Here is a 24658-nt window from a genome sequence, read left to right as displayed (position 1 = left end):
TGGTATGTTGAATGCAGCACTGGTTCAAATTAGATGTTTGTGAAGTCAAAATACAAAATCTACAGTTTTGTACGAATTAAGAACTCAAACCTTCTGTTATTGACAAGCTAGAATATAAAATAAGAACCTTTTTTCTATTTACTAAAATATCGCTCCTGTACTGAGTCAAATAGTGCCCCCCCCCCCACTCACCTCTTTCCCTTATATACCCTTACTTCTATATATGAGATGAATAATTAATCAAAAGCTCAGAATGTCCCCCTAGTGGTTTTCTCAGCCATTTTGACATGTTATTGTACTAATTTTGTACTCGAAATTTTATATTTTTTTAGACCCAAATACAACTTAGTTACTATGCTTGATAAATTATAGTGGAATTCTATTGTATGGATAAAATAATTTATGATTTTTTGGTTATTTAAAATGTATATATATATAAAACCTAAAAAAAATTTTCTTCTTGCATTCTCCACATGGGGAATTTCATAAAGCTTAGCAACCTATGACATGCGGCAAATGAGTACAAAGGTTGTAACTCGAAGAGATAATTGTTTGCTTTACTTCGTTATTTACTATTCTATGTTTTGAAAATGAAATGTGACTGTATTTTACAAAATACTAGTCCACTAAAACACAGCCAAGACAGATCACTTTGTAAAAGACTAAAAGGTCAGCTATATGTTACTGGATACGGTAACACAAGTGCGGAGCATCATTGTAACTTCTGTATTGTTAGCCAGGCACAGCTGGAAGGTCAATATAATAAATATATAGAAATGTATAATGTTATGAGTTTTAAGCTGTTTAGACTAAAAATTTGTGTTATAATTTGTAGTCATTCTAGAACTAAAAAAGCATAACTTATATATTTTTTTCCTAATCTTTTATTGAAATTGAACCAGCCTCTACAGAAATATAGTAGTGAAAATAAGAAATAAAATATAAAGTTTTTTCTACAAAAAATTTGATAATTATCTAGAGATTATAAAGATTTTGCATGTGAAATTTGAAAATGTTCTAATGCATTAAAGTATTTTTAATCTTAAAATCAAACTTGCTTTGCATGTTGGATAGTCAACATTCTGAAAGAAAAAGGTTTATGAGGAAACCTTTAATTAAAAATCTTAATGCTTAACTTAAAAACCTGAAATTTTGTGTACGAAAACCTTGTAATGTTTACTAATAACCTGCATAATTGTGTAAAGATGTGCATACATTATTAAAAATCATAGTATTATTACTCTCATGGATACTTTCGTGGGTGGAATCCACGCAGCCCATAATGAAAGGGTTAACTTTGTTCTCATTTTTTTGGTGTGTGGAAAGTTTGTCTTTCCTTTTCCACATTATGAACATGCAGATTAATACAACTACTACTACTGGTATACATTCTACCACAACAGATCCTGTCAGACTTAACAGCTAAGGAGGTTTTAACCTTGGTATGTTGGAAGTTGGGGTCTTACTTGCATCCTGTAGCATCTCCAATTTCCTGGGGAATCTGTTCCTGATGATGAAGACTTGGACAACCTTTTCCCTCTCTGCTTTTGCATCTCCTTTTCAGTTTTATCTTCTGGATCTCCATTGGGTTTTCTTGACATGATCTCTCAGGTTTGTTACCTTTTGTTTTTTTCTCCTGCTTCATGTGATTCTTCCCCTCCCTCTTTCATTCTGTCCTGATGTCTGATTACTTGGTTTTTCCCCTCCCCAGATATTAGTGTCCTTGCTGAACAACTCCTTACCCAACTGTGTACTAGTGCCAGTGTGCCTAAACTCCCATGTTTGGTGGACATGCATACTTTGTCTTACCATAGGTCTGAGTTTTTTTTTTGATTCTCTGAACCTGGAATCACTTATTCAGGCATGGGGCTTTGATCATTCTGCTATCCTTCATTTTACCCCAGATTTGTTCTCTCATCTTCATCTTATCCTAACGATTCTCCTACATTACCTCTCATCTGTTCATCTTCTTTTTGAAGTTATTAACATTCCCCTGAAGGGTTTACAGCTGATATGTCTTCCCTTGTTTTCTCCAGGACGACGCAATCATCTTTTTCAGCTTTGTCTCCCTATACATGGTTGCTTTGTTGTTGGATCTCCTTATCAGGGATGCCATTTTGTCACATGTATGTTTGCCTGCATCTTATTTGTATGACCTTTACCTGGCTCCTTTTCTGTGCCAGTCAGTTTCAGAGATGTCCCTGATAATTTAGAGACTCACGTGGAGGTGGCATGCCAACATTATTTTATTTTTTCTTGTTTCTCATCTTTCCCAATCCTCTTATGTTTCTATTCCTGTTTCTTGACCTCCAGCTTCCTCTCTTTTCCCTCTTTCATCTTATGTTTCAGCTTTTTCTCGTCCGATCTCCCATTGTCAACTTTTTTGGATGTCAGTATTGTCAGGGACCACCTCTTGGGTTTAGGATCTCTGGGGGCAGGGTTGGCCATATTTGCTCATCTGTGGCATCCTTTTGCCACAGATTGTTGGGTGCTTCAAGAGTTAGCAAATAGACTGATTCTTCATTTTTCCACTCCTCCTTCATTTTCTCCAGTTCCCATTTCTGTCCCTCCTCCTTGGGATCCACTTTCTTGCTAGCCTCTTTCTGAGGCAGATTTCGATCTCTTGCAGAAGGATGCTATCAAGCAGGTGTCTTTCCCATCTCTGGGATTTTATTCCTGTCTGTTTGTTGTCCTCAAGAAAACAGGCAACTGACATCCAGTTATCAGTCTCTCAAACCTCAACCACTTCATTGTCCTTCCTCGTTTCACCATGAAGTCTTTTCTCAACCTCAGATGGTCATTCACTCCAGATTTTTGGATGACTAGGGTCAAAGTCTCAGATGCATGCTTTCATAGCTAGATTTGTCCTGCATCCAGACATTACCTTTGGTTTGTTTGGGGATCAGGTGTTTCAATTCTGTGCTGTACCATTTGGAGTGACATTGGCTCCATACATCTTCTGTTGCATAGTCAGAGCCTTTGGCCATCATATTCATGACCTATGACTACAGTTTCACCATTACATGGACAACTGGCTCCTTCCCAACAAGCCTTTTGAAACCACACTCATCTTCTTCTTCAGGAAACAGCTTGTTTGTGATGGCTTGTCAAACTGGAGAAGTTACATTGCATCCCCACTCAGTATCTTATTCATCTGGGAGTTTTTAAACTCAGCAGGGCCCAGCCTTCTCTGTCTTTGAGGGATATGAAACACCTGGTATCCATAACCAGGACTTCTCCTTCTCTCCCTGAGCATGAGATTCATCATCAGGACAAAACCTTGTCGAAACGTTTTACATTTGCTGTTATGTTAAACTTATATTAAAGTTTTTCTTCAATACCCATTCAAGCCATCTCCAGCCATTATTAGTAAATAAAGAAGTAAAGCAAATAATTATCTCTTCTAGTTACGACCTTTGCACAAAACTAAAGGTACGTGAAAGTATCACATGATTATAATTTTCACCTTGGGTAGGTCAAAGTGTACATGTCACAACCTTTCAGAGAGTTACATTACAAATTTAATTAAAATACTGTATTATCAATGTACATGAATAAACTCAGTGTAAGAACTTAGATAATAAGTCAAAGTTTAGTATTAAGTTTTAAGTTCTTAATTTTATAAGGAAATATGTAAAAAAATTCTCAATCTCCTCTAATTAGAGAACTGTGACATTTGTTATCTGTCTTCTCTCTTCTATAATTTTTTTACTACCCCTCTGAGAAATATGAAATTTAATGTAAATTAGTCATTACAATGTTTTCATCATTCAGGCAAACCATAATTTACATAACCTTCAATCTTATTTAGTTACAGAGTAATAAAATAGAAAATCAGACCTCTCTTGCCACACCTGTCTGTCACACTCTCTCTTTCCGAATTTGCCATTAGTTCTCTCTGACATTTAAGACTATATTACTTATAACCAATAGAATAGAAAGCCAAAGTTTTATCTATCAAATGATGCATTATATTATGTTGTTGTCTGTACAGAGAATTGTCTATTTTCCTTCCAGTTCAAGCTTTATTCTTACAGGAGACATATCAGTGAGCTCAGTTGAATTTTAATGGCTTTTGTCACACAGTTAGAAAGCCAGAAAAATTGTGATAGTTATGGAACATTGTTTCCTTTTCACATGTGCTTATTTTGTGTTCTTTGGTGCATTATTTAATGCAGTGGTACAATTAGTATAAAAAGTAGGGTTAAGTTTCATCAACAGTCGAGAGAAAGAAAAAAAAAGACGCAGGTAAGTACTTTATTTCTTGCTTTTCATGTGTATTCTATATTTATTATTATAGAAATAACTAAAATGGAAAAATAGAAAACTTTTTAGGTTAGCTAAAGTAAAATAAATAATAATATTAATAATAATAATTTTTGTGAGGTATGCTTGTGTGTTGTCTGTGCATTATGTAATTCTGTACTGTGATTTACAATTTATATGGCATGAATAATAGTTAGACACGTTTGAAAGGGCAATAAAACAATAAAATTTAAGTATAAATAGATGTATATTGTTACAAGCTTAAAGCTACTTAGGATAAACAGTTATGGTTTTCTGTTACAATTTGCTGTAATAAAGAAAATGTGGGAAATTTATAATTATTTCCTAATTTTTTATGTTGGTTACGATGCTGGGACTCTTGAAAATCTCACTGGGACTCTTTAAAAAAAGTTGAGAGTCTGGGACACTTCACCCCTGCATTGGTCTCTGATTGAATTTAAATAACACATCAATACTTTGGAGTCTCCTTGGCTGTTTGTCGGGTGTTGGATCATTTCCTGCCTGTGGTACAGGAGCACCTTGTCATGATCCATTTTGACAATTCAACCTTTGTCTCTTACATCAACAGTCAAGGGGTCACCTGGTCTCGTTCAATTTGTTTTTGAATACTGGATCTCTTTTTCTGGACCCAATTTCAACATGTTCAGTTTATTGCTTGTCACATACCAGGTGCTCTAAATCTTGTTGTGGATCAGCTCTCTCACCCCAACAAGAGTCAATTGACAGAGTGGTCTCTTGCTGCTCAGGTGATCCAGTATTTATGCTCCCAAGTGGATACCCCCTTTTGGATGCCTTTGCCACCCATTTTAATACGAAACCTCTGTTCTGGTCTCCTGTTCTGCATCTGTAAGCTCTGGCTGTGGATACATTCAGTCAGGATTGGTCCAATCTTTATTTTTATGTCTACATTCCTGTCCATCATTTTCCCCGAGTCTTCTCTCTCTCTCTCCTATTCAAACCACTCCATGTCAGGTCCTTCTCCTTGCTCCATCCATTCTGGTCAGCACAACCATGATTTCTACTATTGAACTTTCTTCAGTCATCCCCTCCCATGCTGCTTCCTCTTCTCCAACAACCTAATTCCTCCCTCTGTCATCCAGCCATATCCACATACTGTCTTCACATATGGGTCCTTGTGAGGCATTCCAGACTGTCTGCTCAGGTAGCCTTCCTTCTTTTCTTTTCTGTTCGTTCTTTCTCTTTGCTTGTTTATCAGTGTAAATGGCACATTTTCCAGTGCTGGTCTTTGTATCACAACTTCTCCCCTTCCCAACCTAATGTTCCCCACCTTTCTTATTTTTTATTTGGCTCTTTGACAATGGTTTATCCATTTTTACCATTGCAGGCTATAGGGCAGCATTATCCAATATTTTTTGTTTTTCCTGCTTCCATCGTATTTTTTTCTCTTCCATCCTTTCTCTCCTGTTTCCAGATAATCTTCTTTGTCCCGTGCGAGCTCGACATTGTTATGTTGCCTGAATGGCTCATTTTTGTGCTTCCAATTCCCATCTTTTTATCCCCTAGAACTCATCCTCTGCCTGTTATCTCTCTCTCTCCTGTAACCCTTACAGTATGGGTATGTCAACTCATTCCTCAGGCTTATGCATCTTTGATTGAGGAATCTCATTACATCTTCCAAGTTTCCTCTCACCAGATCCATCATGTCACCCTTTCTTGGCTGCTCAGTTCAGTCATCCATTAGAGGAGATCATGCAGGCTGGCATGTGGACTACACCTCATGTTTGTTGTGCATTATCTGCACCATTTGGCCATCTCTTCCTCATCTAGATATTGTGTACCACCTGTTGTCATACTCCATACCCATATAGACTCTGAATGGGTAAGTTCTCAATTTTTTCTCTTGCTGTTACAGTGGTCTCTTTTCTACATCCCTGGATCACACTCTGTGGAGAGTGGTGCTTTTCTAGGTATAATTAATTTGAAATTCACAGCATGTGACCTTTACAGGTCTATAATGCTCATTGAGTGGATATTGTTCCACAAGACCTCTAGAGGGTTCCTTGCAGTATATTTCTTCATAAATAAGGTCTGTTCCAGACCATACTGATTCATGAACATCCATATCATGAGTAAAACAATGTCGGGATCACTGCTCATCCCTTTGGTGACTAGCTGGCTTTTCAAAATAAGGTTTTTGTGGTCACCCATTACACTGTCTTAAGGTGTTCTGTTCTTTCAAATTACTCACTGCATTGTTCTCTGCCTGGGTTGTCAGAACAGAAGTTGTTTTTCCCTTCTGTTTCTTGGTCTTGAGGTGAAAATGGTTGGAACCCTCCTCCGGCCATGGACCAAAATATAAATACCCAACACTGCCTGGTTTTGGACTGGAGTTGACCCAACAAATATGGTTTAATGTGTCCTATCCACTCTGTGCCATCTGGTGCATCCAATTACTTATTTGCTGATGTCTTTTCTGCTCAAATTAGTGACACAATTATCTTTACAACAAGTGAAGAGTATACCTGGTTCAGATGGAGTGTGATCTCCCATGGGTGTAACCCTGTAGGCTAGGGTATCACACTCCATGGGTTATTTTTGGGTGCCTTCCAAAGAGTACTTATCTAGGGAAATTTTGCACAGGTCCCTCCACCATTTCAATGTGGTATTCTACCTATTAAGTGAGCAGAGTTAAGGTATCGTATTGGAAGTTAACATTTTTCAACAATGAAAATGTGTTTCTGATAGGTACTTACCTCCTTTCATATTTCCCACCCATCCTCCCAATTTCCAATGCACCTTTTTTTTTTTTTTTGTCTAATCTTGAAGTGATGATTGTGCTCTACAGCAGTGTTTCTCAACCTTTTTTTTTGCTTGTGGCTCCCTTTTGAGTTTGGTTTATCTCTGTAGCCCCACCATTCGTAGATGCTGTTACTTAGGGAAAAAAGTTACTTTATATCTACACTGTTGATTTACAATATATTTATAATATTATTTTTACAGTATTGTACTGTTTTGAAATATTGTGTTTATAACATACTGTTTACTTATACAAGTAAAAAATATTGTTAATCATTGACATTTTATTCAGTGTACTCCTTGGGCCTAATGAACACTTGAAAGTTTTTGAATGTCCGGTTGCAGTGTGGTCAGTGATAAGCGAAGATTACCTCTCTTCACAACATCAAAGCAGTGATGTATTTTTGATAGCAAATAAGTCACCTGATTAAACCAGATTCAACCAGATAAGATGTGGGAAAAGTGATAAAATACAATCCCAAAGCTGTGGAAACTTATTAGCTATTTCACTACTTATCCAGAAATAATGTTTGTCACATTTGAATCTAGCTTGGGCTGTTAAAATATTTTATTTGGGCAGTGAAGTTTTGGTGGCCCACTCAGAATTTAGTGTGGCCCCTTAGAAACATGTCATGGCCCACATTGAGAAACACTGCTCTACAGTATAGAGGGAGTCAGCTGTGCTGGGATGGTGTGTTGCACTCCTATTGGTAGGGGTTTTTGCATGCTCATTTGCATGCTACAGCACAGCTATACCACGTATAAACATGTGATGTTAAGTGGGAGAATAAAGGCTAGTGACAAGCGAAAATTGTACACATAAAGGGCAACACAAATCAAGGAAAGCTATTATGTGAGTATGGTACTAGAGGTAAGTATCTATTGAAAATACATTTTCAGTATTGGAAAATGTTAACTTCTAAGCTATCAAGTAGTAAGGCCTGGCAGAATGTATGAACTGTATTTTATGATTGTTACTTGATTATTGGAATTAGAATGGTTGCTGACCTGTACAATTATGGGCTGAAAGGAAGTTTCAGTTTTTACTTTCCATGCTGTTGAGTGGTATAAAGATGTGATTTACATGTTACATGTTTGAAGTACCACTTGGTTATTGTTAGCTGGGATGTTGTCGCCCCCTGCTTTTTCTGGCATAAATATAATTTTTTAATGTGAAACATCGCCTGATGTTTTGAGAAAATTACTCTGACAATGTAGCTGAATAGTGAGAACTCTGCAGTGCATATTGCCCAGTGCTTGCTAGTTTATTCATTAATCTTCATGGAAGGTGTGCATGAGATACAATCTAAAAGTGAGTATGGCTTTCTCTGAGTGTGTATTGAAGTTGAGCAGTAACAGCACAAATTTTAATCGATGTAAATAGACTTTTAGTCTTCATCTGTCTGAATTCTATCAGTGATTATTTATTTTGTGAAACCTGAAATAGAAATGAGATGAGTTTGATGGTCCCTTGTGATACTACTGTTGCTATCAAGTATAGCTTTGACAGGTGACTCAGACATTACCAAAGTTGTTCATGCAGTAGCTGGAGGAAAGTTGTGTCAACTACTGAAGTACTTGATGAGACATAATAGTATCATATGTACATGGCATATACATATGTAAGCAAATTTGGTAACAAATGCCCATTGAAAACTTTACATGGAGTCCTTTATGAATGTTTTAAATAAATGTACCTGTCCAGAATGACACCTTCACATAGGTGATGTTGTTGTTTTCTCCTAGTGTATGTAATATTGAACAACAGTGTGTGTATAACTAAGGCAGTGAAGAAAACTTAAATTCCTTTTAACTATTATGCTTTTGGCTGCACCAATAGACGTGATTCGGAACTGGGTATAATTTTTTACATATTACCAGCTGATGCCAAAAGTAAATCAGTGTGGTTTTCTGCAGTTATGAGACAAAATTAGCAACTATCACAGTATTCCCATATCTGCAATGCATATTTTATGAAAGGTATCAGAATAAATCTGTGAAGTACTATTTGTATAAGTTTACTCTTTGTCATTAAAATATTGTATAAGTATCATACTATTTACTACTTATTGACATTTTTTATATTTGATAAGGGCTCCATATCATTTCTATGGGCAATAATAACAAGTAATGTATGAAATCACAGTGATATAGATACAGTCATTAGATTAAGCCAGGGTCAGTTAGGCACCACTGTATCATAGACTGAAAGGCATACAAGTAACATCACAATGAATAATACTATTGATACTCAATACTGGTGATAACAAGCTTAATGCTCATAATAGTGACTATGGGAGATAAAGAAAAAGTAGAAGCTACAGAAAACAAAAATCGCCTTCACAGTTAAAAGTTACAAGAGAAATATCTTTTACTTTCATGTCTGACGCCCATCCTGTTAAGAAGAATTTATAAGTATCCAAGTTTTGATAACATTTCATACTTTTATAAGTTAAACTACTGGTGAAATCAACAAGATACTCATCAATATCACAAAACGTGGGAATTGAACCTGTTTTGACTTTACACCATGATCAAACAGGTTTTTAGTTTGAATAGTCATCCATGCCACCTGAGGAATAATCTATGGATCAAAAACAACACTATTATCCATATAAAGTTATCTCAACATATTTTATAAACCATTTTGACATAGTTTTGAGGACTTAAGAGTGTATTCTGTCACCTTTTTTCACTACCATAATCACAAAACAGTAAACAGCTTGATATCCAAAATTGTAGATCTAAATGTTTCACTTCCAGTAAATCATATGATATGGAAAGGTCTGTTAAAGCAAATGAAGCAACCACACACAGAGAAGGATAATAAATAATAATATTTACCACTACTGAGCTGATGGATGAAGGCACATTGCTTGCCAGCATGTCTGACTTAAGAAAGCTCACCAAGTCTGTAAATGAATTGGCACTGATATCTCTTAAGGGAAGAACTATCTGTGATGGCTAAAGAATTTCCTGATGCCACTGGGAAATCCAGAGAAGTCCCCAGCACCATATCATCTGAGTCAACACCTCAGAAGGAGTCAAGCAACTAACTGACCCAGCAGCAGGAGTCAGTGCCACTGTTGATGCCATCCACAGAGGTGAAGATTAAAGAAAAAAGGAACGTCATAATTTCTCCTATCATAGATGCAGTAAGTCCACAAGGAGGAAAAACATGTGTCCACTACATCCCTAAGCTACCATAAAAACTTTCTGTCACTAGGTGTACTTTGTTGAATACCAATTTTCAGGAAGTTAAAAGTGTGGTGAGCTCCAGTAAGATGTGAAATTTATCAACAGAGACCAGAGTGACAGTGGAGCAGGTGAGCCAGACAGTTTTTCCAGCAGTTCCTGCCATTAGTGAGAGGTCTTTGACCTCAAGAGCTAGACCTGCCAGTAGATTTTAAAGGGCATACACCACTATAGTCTCCAAGGCACCACCATTGAAGAAATCACAAGATAATGCAGAAGGAGTTAACCATAGAACTCCCACTAAACCACATAAGGTAATTACAAACCACTCCATCTTAGAACAGATTCCAGTGCTCAGGCACCACTGCCAAGAGATGGCAGCTGAATGGAAGTCCTGGGCCCTTTCCAAGTGGAAAAAAGATTGGTTGAGGTGAAGGGTCACTCTTCCACATAAATTGGAGGAGGAGGTCTTGCATCTCTGGGATAGCAGAACCTGGTGAGTTCCTGAGCAGACCTCAAAGAATCCATGAATGACAATTGTGCGATAGCTATGACACTTAAAACTCCACTAATGGAATAAGGAGAGTGGAGTGAAGCCTCAAACACTTCCTAAGATGAGTGTTTGTTTTGTATATTTAATTTACTATAATTCATATTGTAGGTTTTGTATTTTATGTTGGATTTTGTTAACTTAGACTGCCCTAAGCATTCTGAACTCATAAATGCATGTGGAAACCAGGTGCCCAATGATTTGTGTTTTATTTGGGGGGGGGGGGATTTGTAAGTGGATATATTTATTTAATTTTTATAAAATATAATGATGAAACCTTCGCTTTTACATGTGCAAATGTGTGAGAGATAGAGCAGGAATTTAAAGCTTATTTCTTTTCATTTTATGTATTGTGGGTTTAATTGGAGTGTTTTTTTGTTTTGTTTTTCATAGTATGTTTGAATTTTTGGTGTATAATAGATTTTTTGATTTGTAATAGATTTGATTTTGCAATATATTGTATTTATCTTTGTTTGCCATGTAAGAGAGCAGCACAGTATCAACTTTAATCACTATTGATGTGAATATTTAAATAATATATTCTTTGTCAAAAAGTTTTTCTTTGTATTCTGATTTCCTTTTGTTTTATTTTAGTTTTGTGATTAATGTTCTTGTGTTGGTCTGACTGCTCTTAAAGTGTACATTGTATCTTTGCATTTTGTGTATTTCTTTTTATTTTATTTTAGATTTAGATTGGGTGAATCTGTATACCTTTACATTGCTTTTTTCTTTGTTAAAGGATATTTTATGTTGTGTAATGTTATTTTGTATTGAAACTTAAAGTTAAATTTTTTTTGTGAAGTACAAGTTTATTCTGAATTATACTGTATTTTTCATTTAATATTTAACAGTAAAGAATTTACTTTTGAAGTTGACTTTCGATTTTTATCTATACTATATTTGTTTATTTAATACTTAAAAGTAAAGAATTTACTTTTGAAAGTTGGCTTTTGACTGTTATGTTTCTTGAGTTTGCTTACAGATCTTGGTTAAAGAGCTTCTTTAAATTGTAGTTTGAAATTATGTATAGCTGGAACATTGTATTTTAACTTTACTTATTTTTTCTACTTTGAAATAAAGTTTTGGTAACATTTGTGAATTATAAATCCATGTTAAAAGATCTTATGTTTAGGACAGTTCTTTCTTAAAGGGTTTGTGTCTTTCATGTGACTTATTTTTTTATGAATAAGGTTTGATGTGCTTTTTTGACCATGTCACTATTTTAAAGATTGGTTTTAAAGTTAAATTTAATTCTTGGCTTGAGACAAGCCTGAAAGAAAGAAGGGGAATATCGTGTTTTCAACTTACTCTAGTGATTTAGGAAATTAAGTATTTTTTGGTTGTTTAGTTTCGGTGAGTGATCTAGAAGGTCATTAGAATTACCTTGTTCTAGTTTCTTTGTTCTCTATAGTAGGTGATGTCTCTTCCACTGAAGAGGGTATTGCAGCAATATATAGCATCAGGGTTAAAATAATTGGTGCTAATATTCTTTGCTGGTATGAAATTGACTAAATGTAATGTTACTGCTGACCAATGCTGTAAGGAACTAAGGTCACAGTGTTGATTGCCCCAAAAAATTGAGTTTATGTGTTGAATTCAAGTGCATTTTCATTAGCCAGTTTATACTAAGAAATTGTCAAATGAAGAGTTCTTTTGAGAACAACGTTTTTTAGTTCTATTGAGATTAACCTTGAGTGAGAGAAAGCTGTGGAGCTAACATAGCCTAGTAGAATGGACTGTCCTTTCACCTGCATAGGTAGTACACTGTGTTTTCCATTTATTTGTTATAACTAAGATTTTGTTTTGTTTAATCACATTTGTCCAGATTGGTTATTTTACACTTAAAGGAACTCAGTCAAGTTATTGATTACAGAACACTGCTGTTATTTGTGAACTTGCCTATCTGATACTTGTCAGGAACTCTGCTGTACCTGAAAATACCACATTTGCATGGCATTTTAGAGACACACTTAAGCCAAGGGTAAATATTCTTCCAGAAGGTATGTGAATGATTTCATGAAAAACAGAAAAAAACGACCAAAATCGCGAAGAAAACAAAAATCGAAAAAAAAAAAAACTATAAATGACTATTGGGTCATGTCGCTAAAGCCATGCCACTATGGTGCGCGAAGAAAAGAAAAATAGAAAAAAAAAACTATAAATGACTATTGGGTCATGTCGCTAAAGCCATGGCCACTATGGTACCGTGAAAAGTTAGGGAAGAAATTTAATAGCCTTGATTGAGGGTACGGGAAGATTTTTAGAAGAATGTTTACCCCTGACTAAAGCCTTTCATGTATACCATCATTGTATGATTATAATCTAAGGGCTACGTATTTGCTTATCTGTATAATCTAATGAAAATGAAAAATATATATGTATACTTTCTATTCCAAAATTCCGTAACATTTTGTATTAGGTATAATGAATATGACACAGAGGATATGGCAAAATTGAACTAAATCCAAACGCGGTGCGTGCGTCTTTAATTTGGGTAGGGTGATCCGTTACATACACTGTATAATATTTTTGAACCGGTGAGAATGATGCTTTGTATGTCCATGAGAGGTGTTCAAGGGGGTTGCCCCTCGGGCAGTCAGAGACGAACTGTATTCACCCATTACATTACCCAATATTAAGTGTCGGCTGATAATTTTTGCTCCTTTTTGTTGTCCAGTCGTGATCATGGATTGGCATTAACTAATCCATCTAGTTAAAGTAAGCAGCGATTTGGTAGTAGTAGACATGGGCCTTACGATTTCGTGATATTTAAACTTGCTTTCTGTCGTTTACTCAAAATTAAAATGCATAATTCTTAAAATAATATTTTATATCGCTACCACAGTGTTATAATATTTTTGTGTTTTTTATACTTAAAATATCTAAAAGGTGTTTTTAAAACCAGTCTTTGAATGTGTGAGCGGCACCTTTTTAACGGGAAGACTGTATATTCCTACGAACAGTTGTGTAGTTATTAGATAGTTTTGTGATATTGGTAAGTTTCATCACAATACAATGTATAGGGATGAAGCTTTTATAATAAGACGTAAAGTAATGTAATGACTTTTTTTTTTTACTTCAACAAACTGTTCAGTGTATGAATTATTTTGGGGGGCATTTTTCTGGTTTAGTTAAGTGATTTTTTATGTCATTTCAGATGAATGTCCCAGAGTGTTTCTGTCGCGTTCGAGCGCGTAGGTTATCATATATATTCTGTAGATTTTGTGTTTATGCAGACGTGAATATCAAACTATTTTTGTCAAATATACGTCTTTAGCATTATGGGTCGGCATAACATCCGTTTGCTTTTTGAAATTATTCTTATAACGTAAATTTGAGGAAATGTACATTATTTGCACTTGGAAACACAGTAACATGTTTCGTGTATTGATTTTCTTCAACAGCTTGTTTACTGTCCTCTCTTTGATTCGAAACTTAGGTTTACCGTTGTACAACATGGCTCCAGTACGTTATAAACCCACCCAATTATTGATCTGCTACCCAAGCGTCTAGTATTTTTTTATTTTTGTACAGATTGTCAAACACACTCGTTTGAACAGTTGGCCATATTTATATTCCTGTATCATTTTATTGATTTTTGCTTCATCCGTTTATCAATATATATATACTGACTGACTGTAACGTGTTGCACGGCTTCAATTGGTCACTATATAACAGAACTTAGAAATACCAATGACGCACAGTTTTCCACCGTTTGGATATCGCACTCGTCGAGTTGGGAGCAAATGCTGCATTAACGGTGGTAATGTTTGAGATCGATACAATCACGTGATAACGTACAGCATTTTGTTGAAGAAAGACACTGGGTTGGCCGCCACCAAGGGTCTGTAAACGTTTTCACCTGTTATTGTGGTTCAGTGTGTGAAATTGTTTTAAGTAGAAAAATATAATTTTGTGAGTACTGATTTTCAGAATTTGTAAATCAGCTTATGAAAAGACATGTTTGAAATCACTTAGCTAACTAAGATAAACACTCTTGCTTACAGAACCTAGCTCTTAAGTTGCAACTTTATCATATGTAAAGACGAAGAGAGCTCTTAGTACATTAGTCATTATTAAACAGTCACAAAAAATAATTCATATTATGTTTCCAAATAATAAAATATATTTTCTGCACATTAATTTTAAATTATGACAATACTCACTAAGCTTGTAAAAAACGCCATTATTTTGGAATTGGAAGAATTCAGTATTTTTTTATTATATTTTCTGCACATGGTAAGCTAGGGTGTTTAATTTTGAGAAAAATAGAATTGGTCAAAGGTTCACAGGCTGAAACCTTCTTGTCATATATACTAAGTTCATCATTGAGTCATCCCATCTGAGTATGCATTACTGTATAAACTTGTCTTATTGTCAAATCTGTGAAAATAAAATGATAAACTTACATAATTTTTGGTGTTTTACTAACCTAACTTGAACTAATGAACCATACCTTGTAATTTGAGAACGTAGCACAAGTTTTCATATGTTTGTACTCATTGAAAATAACAGCTGAATAAGCTGTAATCCAACTCTATTCCCTGAGCAGATTACAAAATATTGCATTCAAGAATCTGTTGGGAAAGTTTTTATTGAAATGTTTAAAATTGATTTGTCTCAATATTTCACATTTCTGGAATAATACAGATGCAACTGCTCTGAAGAATACAATCTATTGGGAGTTTTTAATAAGTATATATAAATATTTGAAGCAAGTGAAAAAATCTTTTGTACTTAAGTGCAAAAGTTTAATTCACTGTTTTAGAAATATAAGTCCTTTTAGTGGATAAAAGCCCAATTTATATTTTACAAATCATTTCATTTCATAAATTTCTATAACATTGATCATATTAATACTATTGTGCTCTAATTCTTAAGACATTGAAAAAGGGAATGCATATATATTTTTAAAGAATTCATTATTAAACTTGTAGTCTTCAGTTATTAAGAGTTTACAGACATGTATCAGTGTCATAGTGTTTGTAGATAAGGTTACAATGTGTTACCTCTATTTCTCTTAATATGTATTCTTCAAACTCTTTTCAATAAAAAATAATAATAATATAACTAAATACTTAAAGAAAACATTGCTCTTTTTAGGTATAAAAAAGTTTTTCTTTTAGTGTTATTGTATTGGTAAATATATTTTATGTAAAATATTATATGTATTTTAGCTATTATTACTTTTAACTTCTTTTATAATTCAGTTGCGAAGCTTCAAAATAAACCTGTATGTATATGAATTGAAAGAGAGAGAGTTATTATATATGACTTGAAACTATTATAAATACAGAGAAAGATCTCATGTAAAAAGGCATCTTTGAACTGTTCCAGACCACTTAGATGTAGAAACTGGCCGTGAATGCTGTGCTGCTACTGCTGAAGCAGAACAGTGTATTCTTAATTCATCTTTCTCTTTGGTGGCTCGGTGCTCTACACCACCAGTACCATCTGGTGGGCACACTATTAGCGAGGACCAGTCTCATTTGATTTTTCTTCTCTATCAGCTAGAACAAAAAAGGTGAGAATTGCTGTTACAATCTTTAAGTTTCATAACATTTACCTTTTGAAAATGTATGATGCATAATCAGGCTTATTGTTATAATACTGCATGTTTGTGCATTATCATAAGAATATTTGCTTTTTATTCTCTTTACAGAGTTTTAAATGTTTATTTCATAATTTGAGAGTTCGTGAAATGAGTTACTTGTGCTATTTTCTGTATAGTAATTTTATATATATATATATATATATATACAGTATGCAAAACATTTAATATGCTTTTTTTTTTCATGAAATAGACTTTGGTGACAGGTGTTTGATAGCTTACTTTGTAAGGAAAAGAATATTACTCATTCTTTGTTTATACAGAATAATTTATTGTTTAAAATTAGTTGTGCTCATAAGGTAGCTTTAGGGATCCTCATCAAGCTCTTGTGAATCTAAGAAATGTAATGGTTTCAGTAAAAATAAGCCAGCTCTTAATAAACAACTGTGAATAGTTTTTAGATTTCACCTTTATACTCTTCCAGTGGCTCTCAATTGATTGTAGTTTATAGTTTGTTACCTAATATGAGCTTAAGAGTTTCCAAACCGCAAGATATAATCTATAATTGATACTTTAACTTTTAATGAAAAGGAGTGTAGGGTTTCCCTTTATATCAAATGATTGCTATCAGTGCTTTTACATAAATATAATTTTGTATAAAATAAGTGTTAAATCTTTCATGCAGTATGTCAGTTTGATGACAGTAGGGGTCTTATTGAGCTTCTTTTTTTTAAAATGTTAAATGTATTAGAATGAGAAGTATAAATTTGTTGCAAATGAGGAATACAGGTTGATTATAAATTAATTATGAAATTGGTTATAGGCAGGTGTCTTGTATTTTATAATATTCATCCAGTATTAGTCTTTCACAATATTATTTCACTGATGAGGAATTAAAAGTATGGCCATAACCATCACACTTTTTATTCTATCCAATGTATTCTCCTAGTATAAATGTAAAAGTAATATTGAAATTAGAAATTATCTAGAAAATCACTTAGAAACCACATACAGAAGGTACCTTACTTAGTTTTCAGCAGTAGAAAGATTGCAATGCTTCCATATGGTGATCCTTGCCTAGTGTAACATTGAATTATAAGTCTGAAAAGATGTTAATGTGAAATCTCATGCTTCATAGAGTAATAGTTTTTAGTGAAAATAATACTCTGATTTCCACCTGACAGTCTTCATTATAAAAATATCTGAGGGAATGTTGATTTTTGATAGAATTTAGAGTCTCAGTATTATGTCAGATACCACCCTTTTTTTATGGAGGGGAAGAAATATTATACACATTACTAAAAGATGGTATTATATTATTTTGTATAGACAGTTATAAAATAATAAAGATACATTTTTCTAAACAATTTGTACACCAAATTGTATGTGGGTCTATGAATTTGTTGATTACAGGGTTCCTAATAACTTGAGTCACAAAAAATTGAAACAATATTATCAATATTGCAATTCTGCTAATTACTGTTGTGGTCCGCTATGTATTTTACATAAAAAATTACTTAATTCACCAATTTTGGTGTCAGTGTTAAAAAAATTAATCAATATGATGGAATATGTAGACCTCACCTGTAGTAAAAAGTATAAAAACAAATTTGTAATTTCAGGTTAAGAAACAAGAACTTGACCATTGTAATTTAGTGAAATTTAAAAAGAAAATGACATGTCAAAGAATCAAAATATATTTTCAACATTGAACTAATAATGTGAGGAGAGTAGTAGGAATTGCAAAAAACAATGTTGAAATAAAATTGTTCTATTTATTTTTAAAAGTTTATGAATTTGTATGAAAATAAAAGACGAAAGAGTGTAAACACGATATTAGCAAATGGTGTAAGACAATGTTATGGTATATTTATGGGTCTGAAGAGTATATTTGACTAATCACATTTGTTAAGGGCCATAAAAATTGCTAAAAGCAAGGTACCCAACTGATGACCTAAGTCTGAGTTGTCACAGAAACTTTTTGTAGTTTGTATGTCACCTGTAAACAAGACTATGTTATTGTAGAATTTCAGCATCTTTTCTAACAGAAATTACTACATAATTATGTTTGAGCACTGGATTTTTTTAAATGTAATTTTATAACTAGGATATACTTATTTAATCAAAAATGCAATTAAAAAGTTTTTTCAATGATATTTAATTTGGAAATTTTACAATTGGATATAGTACAGATGTAAAAACTGTTGACTAAAAGAGAGAGAATAATTTTGTTTAACTGAATATGTATGGGGTGGGCCCAATGGACCAACCCAATATTGGAGAACGAATGTTGACTATAATACTGAATTTGCTATGTGTATATATATATATATATACATAAAATATAGTAAGCTTTTACTAGAATATACAACTCTGCTGTACATGGAATATAAGATGTGTTACAAAAGTATTTGTACTCAAGGTATGTTTGTGAATTGTTTGACTTGGACTTTGACAACTCAGAGTGCTAGATGTTATTCATGTGAAGAATACTTTTGTTTATTGTACAGTATGCATATCTATAATTTTTTCAGTATCCATGTATACTGTATGTGATATATACTTTCCCCTATCATGAGCTGCATTTACATCAGCAGTGCAGGGTAAAATTTAATAGTTGATAATTCTAACATCGAATACATGATACCATGTTGAATGACACTCTGTAATTTGTTCTGGCATGCACACTTTAATCCCCTATCCATGCACATAGAGTTAAAGTTTAGTTTTATTTATTTTCAATTTGCAAGGTATTGGAGATTTAGTATATGAATTATACTTTTTAAACACTGTAGAAACTGATCTTTAAATTGTTTTCACTGATTTGTTTCTTTTTGTTAATTTTACCATCTATTAATTAGAACTTGGGACCTAAAACATTGTAAAAGTGTTGGTATGAATGGAATTATTTTTAGTATATTCATAATGGCTTGTGTTATTTCTTTTCAACTTTATACTTAAAACTGGAGTATGAGGGCAACATCTGTTTTATGTAACTTTTTATATTTTACATTTAGGGAATCACTACTGATCAACTGTTTCTAAAATATGTTAATTCTAATGTTTATGTAAAATAGCTAACAGCCAGATTTCACTCTTTTAAAGTTTTTTTTTTCTGTAAGATATTTACTTCTTTTTGCTTTCTTGTGTACACCTACACAGTTACAGTGAAAGGGAGATTACTTTTGAAAAGCCACATTGAACAAGTATGTGGGTCATTTGTAGGAGGAGGAGGGGGGTGTACATGTAGGAAGGAAAGTATGAGTCATAGTAGAGTAGGAGATGTAATACTGAAGATATGATTACTGTGTCTGAACTTGTGCTTGTGTGACAACTGGTGTTGTTGGGTTGTGCTCATTTGTTGAGGTAGTGATGATGGACAATACTTTAAGGAGGATAAACTGAATGATGAAAGCTCTTTGTCCCAATTAAAGGCATAAATGTGACAGTTTTAGCTCATGTGCTAGGGTAACAAAAATACCTCTTAAAAATCTGTAATATCTGGTATTTAAACTTTGTACATCATTTAAGAATATTTTTCACTGCTAAAGAAAAAAATTAAAAATACCTTCTTCCAACATTTGAAAAAAATGTGTATATGCTTCTAGAATCTCAAATCATATTGTTGAAGTATGTGCTAGATAAGCATTCAATAAAAGTTTAGATTTAGTTTTGGATAGTCATATTGTAGACAGCATGAGTTTTTGATATATTATCTTATACACTAGAATTATTTTTATTTCTAGAAACACCTTTTTTTAGATATAGTCAAATGCTATAAATTGTAATCATTATGCATGTTACTCTCAGTTATGCATATTTAACAAATTTTCTCCAAAATTGATGCATAGAGTAGTTCAGTGTAAAAGTGCATAAACACTTTTACTTGTACAAAGTATAAGTAATATTAAAATGCACATTTTTGTTATGTTATTTGTAGTTAATCTTGGTTAGGTTACTAAGATTTTCTAAAGTTCTCTGGTTCAAATGCTTATTTCTGTGTTTTCATTTTTGACGGTATTTGTTCTGAATCCAATATATCCATTCTAAAATCCTGAAATTATTATTATTCATAAGCCACATAGAATGTATGGGCTTGTTCAAAATGATTACCTACTTGAAAAGGTTTTTTTTTATAGCATCATATTTTACTTTCAAAATAGTTGAAAAACTCTTTGATTGATGTGAAGTGCACTTGTTGAAATATAAAATTCAGAGTTAAAATACAATAAATATTGTTTCTAGTTATGTTTAAAAAATTGTTTGGAAGGTTTATGGAATCCTGGTTAAATTTAATTAATCAAGTCAAACGAAACTTGCTTATTAACTTAAATTATCAAAATAATGAATTATTGAAAATTTGTATTCTTTATTATAATTTATTATATGCTTTACATTACTTTAAGAAACATGTCATGTAAAAGCATGCTAATGAACTTAAACCAGCACTTAGACCCAAGAAAACTCTGTGGCCATGATCGTGAATCATATGAAATATGTACATGAAAATTATCCATAGAAAAAGGTATAAAAATGAGTAAAAATTGGCACTATTTGAGATATGTAATATCGTTTGATCTAGGAACCTAGCTATGAAATACTAAGATGGTAGTAATATTTATATAATTTATATTATTGTAAGATAATTAAATGAATACAGATTTCATTTTCAAAGTAAATTAATTATTTAATGTTAAAAAATTAGTTTAAGAAATATATATGTTAAGTATTGACAAATGATTTTATACTACACTGCAAGCAGCTCTTCAAGATTGGGAACCAAGATTTCTACTGGTTTCAGAAAACTTGACTTGCATGTTTTTTCGCAGAAATGTAAATTCCCTCAGAATTTGGGAATATGGAAATTTTGTATTATAGAAATGTAAAGCCCAATCTATTATTCAATTTACCCTTGTAAAGTGTTGCTGATAAGGAGTGGAATTCCTCCTTATCAGTGACAAGTGGTAGGTAAATCACATGGTAGATTGGACATATAATTTATATTATTTTAAACAATTTTAATAATTCTCAAGAATAAGTTAGTAGCATCAATGCTGCATATTTTCAAAAATTCTATATAACTATGGGATTATTGTATGAGTAAAAGACGTCACAAAACCATTCATATCTTCCTCTCTCACCTGATAGTTGCATTATTACATATTCTTTTTGTCTGTTTTTGCTGTTAACTCTTGGTTGCATGTCCTCCGTAAACTTAAGACTACTTCTCTTTGTCCTGTTGATGTAACAACTGTTCCTCTTTTCTAGTGCTCTTATCCATTGAATCTCTTTTTTTTTTTTCCCCCAGCAAGGGGATATTTTGTTTCTCCTATTTTGACTCTCTTTGATCCTCAGTCTGCTTATCTTCATCTTTTGCTTACTCACCTTCTTAACTTGCTTTTCCTCTACCCTTTCCTTTTGAGTTTCTGCATCAGACAGCTTTACTGGTTAAAGTCCCATTAACCTATTCTTGTTTTTTGGACTTGATTTATTGCTATATATATGTATTTTATTTTCAACTTACCTTTTGAATAAACACTGAAATCAATACTTTTTTTAACTTAATGTGCTTGAATAAAAAATAAATATTTTAATATGTGGAGTAGGAATTTGAATTTTTATTATAATCATCATTCTAACAGAATCAAACTTTCTTGTTGAAATATTTTATGCATTCCAGGTCTTGCCTTCTAAATGAGCTACAGCAGGAAAGGTTTGAAGATCAGGCTTTGCTTGCTCAGAAAAAGAACACCACTACTCACTTCCAAGAAATATCATCTACATCAGGATTAGCAGAAAATGTAAACTTTAAAATTTGTATTTATATGCATAATAAAATAAAGAATTAATTTCCATACTTCATTTCTAGATCACTCTGAAATTTGGTTCAGACTAGGCCTAGGCTGTCGTTTAATCTCTTCCAGTAATTTATTTTTATTAGATATGTGTTAGATGACACATTCATAAACTGAAACTAAAGATTGCCTTTTGTAAGTAGTCTACTGTTGCTGTTCATGGTTGCATATGTTTGGGTGTTGTACTGGTTTCCATACTAACCATTACTTTGTCTATGTTTAAACAGTTATTTTTTTAATGAAATATGAGTAGTATGTGTGTTACTATTTTATATGGATTTTTTTCCAGTCAAAATATTTAGAATACTGTTTACAAAAAAAGAAAAAGAAAAATGGTAATCTCATGATCCAAGGAAACTTCCAAAATATGGATCAAAGTAGAGGGTAAAGAGTTGGGACAAGTAGAAGAGTTTACTTATTTAGTGATAAATAACAATGGTGAAAAAGATAAAACAAAAGGTGAAAATAGTAAAAACAGCTTTCTTCGATTTGAAAGAATTGCTTAGGATAGATTTTAAACTACATTTAAAGAAATGACTGTTAAAATGTTACATATGGTCAGTCCTACTCTGTAGGGTGAAAACATGGACCCTATCTTCTGAAACAAAATGACTGTTGGAAGCATTTAAAATGTAGTGTTACAAATGAACGATGAAGATTGGCAACATAGAAAGGAAAATTAACAAGGAAGTGTTGAAAGATATTAGATATTCTGATAGGTAAAGTTCAAGGAAGAAGAGTGAGAAGCAGGGAAAGGCTCACTTGGTTCAATTTCATTAGAAAATGGACTGGAGATGAGAAGATTGGAAAAAAAAAATTTTGTGGCAGGTGCTACCAGACAGTTGCCGTCTCTCTATTCCGCAGTTCAAGAAGGGAAGAAAAAAAAGAAAAGTTGGTAGCAGGTGCTGTCAGTCATTTGCCTTCCCTCTAGTCCCAGTTCAAAATTAGTGACAGTGGCAGATATCCTTAGAAGCTTTGTCCCTTCCTAATTTACCACAGCTGAACAAACATGAAGTAAAAAAAAACAACTTATAAGGATTAAATAGGGCAGAGTACACATAACCCATTTTGTGGCTTTGTGATTATCAGTGCACATATATAATAGTAATATCCTAATCACCTGGATAATTGGAATAATAAAAAAAGTAATAATCAGAAACCATAATTTGAGTTGATCAGTTGTTTGAATGATCAAAAACAGTAATAATTCAAAACACTAATTTTGAATAGTTAAATATTTTTGAGACACTGTATATCTTAATTTCGATAAATTGATTGTTCTAATAGTTGGAAACACTAATTTCAGTTTGTTGATCATTTTTATCACAGTCAATTTAATCATAATTTTGATTAAATGACTAGTTTACATTGCACTAATTGATGTAATAACTGCTCATAGGTAATTAATTAAGTTGCACAGCTCTAATATTTGGTCACTTGTAAAATAAAAAGTAGATCAAGATACAAAGAATTTCTGATTACATAATATTAGGTCGTCAAGAAATTAATGTCACTTTTTTAGATGAAAAAAAAACGAATAACTTTTATATCAAAACAAAACATTTAATGCCCTGAACAAAGAAATCACTTGGCTTTGATGCAAAAAACATGTCAATGTCCTCTTTAACACCTTCAACATTTGCGTATGTTTTCCCATTAAGATGGTGTTGCAGCGAACGAAAAAGATGGTAAGCTGATGGTGCCACATCTGAAAAATATGGTGGGTGGGGGAGAACTTCCCAACCCAACTCCATAATCTTGTGTTGCATCAAACGTGCCACATGTGGTCGTGCATTGTCGCGGAGGAGAAGAAAACCTTTCCCATTGACAAGTGAAGGGTGTTTCTGACTAATGGCTTGATTTAAACACACCAGTTGCGAACTGTTCGCTATGGATTGAGGAGTTTGAAATGAATTATTCCTTTGATGTCCCACCAAATGTGGATGGAGTCCAGGTTTTGGGGTTGGAAGTGGTTTTTGTCTAGGACTGAGCCATTGTTTTTGGCATTGAATATTCACATAGAGAATCCATTTTTCATCACTTAAGACAATTCTGTCTACAAATGGTTCATGCACATTGCACACCAGAAGAGACGAAGCAATGCTCCAACGTTGGAAAGATGATCAGTGGAGAGTTTGTGAGGCACCCAAACACCTTCTTTATGGAGTTTACACTTATTCTTTAGATGTTTACGTATTGTTTCATTAGAGACATGCAATTTCAGGGCCATTTCATGAGTGTGTTGCCTTAAGTTAGACTCAACAAGCATCTTCAGAGAATCAATATCAATTCCATTATGTCGGCCCCTGCCATCACAGTTTTTAAGGCTAAAATCACCTGAATGAAATTTGCTAAACCATCATTGACACTTACGAACGTTCAAAACATTTCATAAACTTCTTTGATATTCTTTGTGGCTACAGAGGCATTGTTTTCCTTCTTGCATTCAAGCAGCATTACATG

At 33.3% G+C, this 24658-nt stretch overlaps 1 protein-coding gene across 3 annotated transcripts in view; it reads left to right on the top strand.

Moving 5' to 3' along the window:
• LOC106466181 (adenomatous polyposis coli protein-like) overlaps nt 1-24658 on the top strand; it is a 95095-nt gene that overhangs the window by 18795 nt on the left and 51642 nt on the right. For 2 of the 3 annotated variants that reach the window (XM_022394144.1, XM_022394143.1), the window contains exons 3-4: nt 16127-16313; nt 22021-22141. In XM_022394144.1, coding sequence (XP_022249852.1) covers nt 16127-16313; nt 22021-22141 — 308 coding nt within the window. Of the gene's footprint in view, nt 1-14599; nt 14634-16126; nt 16314-22020; nt 22142-24658 lie in introns of those variants that run through there. The other variant, XM_022394145.1, reaches the window with a different exon arrangement.

This window comes from Limulus polyphemus, unplaced genomic scaffold (genome assembly GCF_000517525.1).
Source record: "Limulus polyphemus unplaced genomic scaffold, Limulus_polyphemus-2.1.2 Scaffold2180, whole genome shotgun sequence".
In the NCBI taxonomy this organism is placed as follows: domain Eukaryota; kingdom Metazoa; phylum Arthropoda; class Merostomata; order Xiphosura; family Limulidae; genus Limulus; species Limulus polyphemus.
Note: the sequence above shows the minus strand (reverse complement) of the source record. Positions and strands in the feature narration are given on the sequence as shown.